The 6,000-nt window shown below is 45.2% G+C and overlaps 1 protein-coding gene across 4 annotated transcripts in view; it reads right to left on the bottom strand.

Annotated features, from left to right (window-relative positions):
* Positions 1-2,812: 2,812 nt before the first annotated feature.
* The window catches only part of KBTBD12 (kelch repeat and BTB domain containing 12), a 70,995-nt gene continuing 67,807 nt past the window's right edge, over positions 2,813-6,000 (bottom strand). For all 4 annotated transcript variants that reach the window (XM_053287882.1, XM_053287881.1, XM_053287880.1 and 1 more), the window contains one exon: positions 2,813-3,216. In XM_053287882.1, coding sequence (XP_053143857.1) covers positions 3,047-3,216 — 170 coding nt within the window. In that variant the 3' untranslated portion in view covers positions 2,813-3,046. The remainder of the gene's footprint in view (positions 3,217-6,000) is intronic.

Genomic DNA, 6,000 nt, shown 5'->3' with positions numbered 1-6,000 from the left:
GAGTCAGATAAACAGAAAAAGGAGTACAAGAGAGGGAACAGAATGGGGGAACAATAGAGCAGAATATGAGCGACCATCACCTTGCTGAAATTTTTTTTGCAAGCCTATATGACAGTCATACAGGCCACATTTCCCAATGATTTGAAAGTAATGTAGGCAGTCTTTATTTAGAACTAACAGCCACAGTGACAGCAATAGGTAAACAGCCATATTTGCTTTAATGATGTAAGAACAAGTGTATAAAAATAACAATCTGCTTTGCTTTGCTTTGCTAAAGCTCAGCTGGGTTGTCACCTTGACTTCCACATCAAAAAAGCATTAAAAAAAAATCTTGACATCGAAAAGAACAAGTAAAAATAGTAGCTTTTATTGGGTACATTGGTAAGGAATTACTACCATTAGACCTTAAGGAGGTTTTTCTAGGAAGGCATAGGTGAAACAAGTTCCTAAATGCTGTTGATCAAGATAGTCCAACACCATTTATCACTCTCTGGGACCAACAAAGATAGTTACAACATCCCAATCTACCTTTAAAAGGCTGTGAAACATCTCAGTGGCCAGGTATCTTTTGCCTATAGCAGCAATGGGATTCAATATAATATCAGGAAGCATGACTCTGGACCATATGCTAACACTTTCTTTTCTTCCTAGTAATGTCAATATAGAGATGATACAATCCACATGTGAATATTTTGACTGTCAAATGCATCCTACCTACAGAGCACACAGGAAGAAAAGGGTTGAGTCACGAGGATCACAGCCTCACTCCTAGATTCATTCTTTCCCTTCTAGAAAAACACACACACTGATTCAACATGAGCACAGTACTCTCTATCAAGCAAGTTCTAGCACAGTTCCTGCTGCCTTTGTGTGTTTTATGAAACACTGATTGATATTTCAAGGTAAAGTTGATGAGTCATAAACAGAGCTAGGGGAAAACAGTCTTCTCCATCGCTCCTGCTGGAATTGCTGCAGAAAGAGTGATAAAAATGGGCAGGCTACATTTTACAGCCACCATGGGCGGGGGGGGGGGGATGCCACTAAAACCAGCATTAGACTTCACTCTCTTTGTGCCTTCATATCTGTGCTCTTCTCCCTTCTTCACTCTTTAATCTCCCTGACTGCACACTACCACTTTTTTCACACCTATGAATTGCATGGGTACAACTGATGCTATACCTACATTTACAACCCTCCCTCTTCTGTTTCTCTGGCCCAGTGAAAAACCTCAGGGTGAAGAGCAAGTGATGGTGGTCACAACAGAGCACCAGCACGCTTAAAGCGGTGGTGTCAGAGGCAAGACAAAAAGTCAGTCAAGAGGTGGATAATGGATCAAGAAGATCAACTTAGGAGAAACATTCTGAGAATCTTAAAATATTAGCTTCCTAAGGCTGAAAAGAAGATGGTTTTAAGTTTGGACACATTGAGAGGCCAAGCAACAAAATTAGTGAGAAATAGGACATAAGGCCTGACAAAGGGCACAAGGAGCATACAACCAATCCACGACTAAGGAAATATCATTACAGCTGCTGATGACATGCCTGCCTGCTGCTTGCAGAAGGCTTCCTTTATGCTCCATATTGCCAATCAGATTCCAAATTGGGCAGCTAGTTTGGGCACTTTCCAAATTAGCTGTTCAACAGCAGCAAAACGCTTCCGTTCAGGCAAATCACATTCAAAACATAAATAGCAAAGCACCCAGCAGGGGGAGCAGTCTTGCAAAAACCACCCCCCAAAAACAGCAACCTTTTTATGCCGGACATACATTTTATCAATAAATCACAGTGATTAAATCCGAAACAAGGCATCGGAAATGTGAATGGCGCCCTGCTGTCAGCGTAGGGATTGTTCTGTCAAAACATAGGAAGTGTGGAAGCACACTTCAGAGATACTCCATGACCCCGTTGCAAGGTCTAACCTGGAAAGTGCCTAGGAGCAAGAATGTGATCCCCTAGGACTTAAGGTAACCCAAAGCTTTGGTGGTTAAAGCTAGAACACCAACACAGAGTGTTAAGGGACCATGGCTGGAGATCAGATGCTGATATCGCCTTCCAAACTACCAACTGATATTATATGTGATCTAGCTGAGATGACACATCTGGATCCTTTTGGCTGTACACAGGATTTCAAGAAAGAAGGAGTGTTATCTCCAAAACTCCACCATCCACCTTTTGAACCAATTCTACCTGTTCATGAACCTAAAGCTATAGGTTGCCTTCCCTTCAGTCTACTAACAGATGAATGGGCTTGTACTGATTATTAGGGATGTGCACGAACCAGCGTTTGGAGGCAGGGGGTTACCTTTAAGAAGCAGAGAGGGTGCCCATCTCCCCCTGCTGCTTTCCCTTGACCAGCACTGTCTCCAAAAACACTGGTGTGGGGCTGCTGCATACCTCCTTGCAGCCCCAGTCAGCGTCATACCAGAACTGGCTGGTGCTCATGCACACATCACGTATGCACACCAGCCACTTCCGGCACGATGCTGACCAGGGCTGCAAAGAGAGATGCAGAAGGCCCGTGCCAGCGTTTTTGGAGACAGCGCTGGTGGGCGGGGAGCAGTGGGGGGGGATGGGCACCCTCCCTGCTCTTTAAATGTAATCTCCCCACCTCCCGGGAGTGCATGAACCCATTCCAGTACACTTCCTTACTGATTATATCAGTATAAAATGGAGAATCCAGAATGCAGAAATGTTTCTTAATTTTTTATGCACAAACTTATGCTTTAACCAAATGCTTTTACCAGCAGTGGTCCTGGCATCATTTTACTGGGTAAATTAAAGAGTTCATATACCTATATAAAGAGAAGCAACCGTTTAGCACCAAGGGCACTTTAATAAAGGGACTCACTGGACAAGGAGGATGACTGTTTCATCAACAAAACTTGAGTTTCCAGGCCATAAAGATATACAAAAAGAAATTCACTGTACTAAGGGCATGTTGTGGATTCATCTCTTAGGAGTCCAAGAGCCATTGCAAAGTGCAAACCAGTTATACAGGATTATCTGCTTTAAGCCCCTCATCTAAACTGCTAAGAAAATCTGTCTACCTATTGCTCCACTAGATCAGGAGGGGGAGGGATGAGATCTCGTGGGTTCAGTTGTGCGACAAGGCAGACATCATAGCTATCATGCATGAGGGCACGGACAGCCACAACGTTCCACTGGTTTTCCCAAGTGTCCAGTTCTAGGATCTCTTTGGTGATAACTTCATGCCGAGCTGCAACGAAAGAAATAAGGCAGACAAAATTCAAATGAGGCAAAAGAGTCTCTAAACCAATTTCTACCTCTGATGTAAGTAACAATTCCAAAGCTGTTTTGTGCTATTTATTTATTATTATTATTATTATTATTATTATTATTATTATTAAAAGTAGAGTCGACAGTTTGCAAATCACAGACAAGTGGACGCCATCTTGTTTAATGCAGCACGACAGCAGGGCAATTTGTGTAGGAACTCTTGTTAGTACTGTCCCAGCTTGGTCGAAACTAAAGACAAGTGGGATTTGCCACAAATTGTTACAGGATAACAAGGAGGAGGGTTGCTGGTCAGGGCTCCAGCCACCCTGGAGCGGACTTGTAGTGGTATTCAGGCCTTATGGGTGGGGGGAATTACACACGTTTCTTTCCCACTCCCTTAAGACCTTCTTTTACTGTGCTATATAGTGCTAAAGGGTCAGGTTTGGGGCTGGCTACTAGCATTTCATTGCTATATATGGGGGGGGGGGGGATGATTTTGAAGATGGCAAAGAGAAAATTTGTCCTTTTCCCTTTTCTTTCTCCATAAACATAAATGTACTGTATAGTGCAGGGAATGGATTTTTTAACCTCATGCTACACCCAGCCTTAATCCCTCCCATCAAGATCCTTGGTATATGCTGTTACAGTCATGAGCAGGTCAGTTTCCACCCCTTCTCCCTTTGCTCCACTTCTCCGCCCCCCCCCCGCTTTCAGCTGACACCCTGACATTCCATATCTCAACTTCAGTCAGCCTAAGAGTGACAGAAAGCCTCACACAGCCTGCCTGACCTCCATCCTTTAGGCCTCCCTTTTCCTCAGATAGACTTGAAAAAACTAGCTATGCAGGGAGTGATGGGGAGGCAGTGATGGGGAGCGCAGTGATGGGGAGGAGTGATGGGGATAGCTATGCAGGGGGTGATGGGGAGGCAGAAATCCAGGGTTTTTGTCTTAGCACAGCTGTGATTGGTAGCTTGTCACCACTCCACCCCTAAACAAACTTTAGCAGCAAATACAGGAATTCCCCCTTCCAGACAATGAGAGGAGTTATAGTTTGTTTTTTAAAAACAAACACACAAAAACTCTGTGGCCATTCCTCAGCATTCTATCATGTCCTAAAAGGCCAGGGCCATTGTTGAGGTTTTTAAACTTACTGATTCCCTGGGAACTGGACTTCCTGCCAATTGTGTGTCCCCACCCACAGGGTGCAGTCAAGTTGTGCTTGGTTTTTGTTTAGTCAGCAAAGTTCTGTGCACAGGCTTTCCCAGTAAATTACGGTAGATCTGCTGTGCACTGCTGTTCTCATATGCTGATGGGATCTGAGCTGTCGGTGACGGACCAGGAGAGGGATCTTGGGGTTGTGGTGGACAGCTCGTTGAAAGTGTCAACTCAATCTGCGGCAGCTGTGAAAAAGGCCAATTCCATGCTAAGGATCATTAGGAAGGGGATTGAAAATAAAACTGCTAATATTATAATGCCCTTATACAAAACTATGGTGCAGCCACATCTGGAGTACTGCGTACAATTCTGGTCAACACATCTAAAAAAGGACATTGCAGAACTGGAAAAGGTGCAGAAGAGGGCAACCAAGATGATCAGGGGCCTAGAGCACCTTTCTGCTGAGGCAAGGCTACAACAACTGGGGCTCTTTAGTTTAGAAAAAAGATGACTGTGGGGAGACATAATAGAGGTCTATAATCCTCATGGTGTGGAGAAAGTGGATAGAGAGAAATTCTTCTCCCTCTCACATAACACTAGAACCAGCTGTCATCCCATGAAATTGATTGCCAGGAAATCTAGGACACAGGAACATAGGAAACTGCCATATACTGAGTCAGACCATTGGTCTATCTAGCTCAGTATTGTCTTCACAGACTGGCAGTGGCTTCCCCAGGGTTGCAGGCAGGAATCCCTCTCAGCCCTATCTTGGAGAAGCCAGGGAGGGAACTTGAAACCTTCTGCTCTTCCCAGAGCGGCTTCATCCCCTGAGGGGAATATCTTGCAGTGCTCACACATCAAGTCTCCCATTCATATGCAACCAGGGCAGACCCTGCTTAGCTATGGGGACAAGCCATGCTTGCTACCACAAGACCAGCTCTCCAAATGGAAGTGCTTTTTCACATAACGCATAATCAACTAGTGGAATTCTCTGCCACAAGATGTGGTGATAGCCAACAACCTGGATGGCTTTAAGAGGAGTTTGGATAACTTCATGGAGGAGAAGTCTATCTTTGGCTACTAGTTGAAGGGCTATAGGCCACCTCCAGCCTCAAAGGAAGGATGCCTCTGAGTACCAGTTGCAGAGGAGTAACAGCAGGAGAGAGGGCATGTCCTCAACTCCTGCCTGTGGCTTCCAGTGGCATCTGGTGGGCCACTGTGCGAAACAGGATGCTGGACTAGATTGGCCTTGGGCCTGATCCAGCAGGGCTGTTCTTATGTTCTCATATATCCAATAGAAACGGGAGGGAGGGGAGCTGGTCCTGTGGTAGCAAGCATGAAGTGTCCCCTTTGCTAAGCAGGGCCCACCATGGTTTGCATTTGAATGGGAGACTACATGTGAGCACTGTAAAATAGTCCACTCAGGGGATGGGGCCGCTCTGAGAAGAGCATCTGCATGCTTGTATGCAGAAGGTCCCAAGTTCTCTCCCTGGCATCTCTAAGATAGGGCTGAGAGAAAGTGAAACTCCTGCCTGCAACTCTGGAGAAGCTGCTGCCAGTCTGTGTAGACAATACTGAGGTAGATGGAGCAATGGTCTGACTTGGTATA

The sequence above is a fragment of the Hemicordylus capensis genome, chromosome 2 (assembly GCF_027244095.1).
Source record: "Hemicordylus capensis ecotype Gifberg chromosome 2, rHemCap1.1.pri, whole genome shotgun sequence".
Classification (NCBI taxonomy): domain Eukaryota; kingdom Metazoa; phylum Chordata; class Lepidosauria; order Squamata; family Cordylidae; genus Hemicordylus; species Hemicordylus capensis.
The sequence above is the reverse complement of the archived record's forward strand: the minus strand, read 5'-3'. Positions and strand labels throughout refer to the sequence as shown.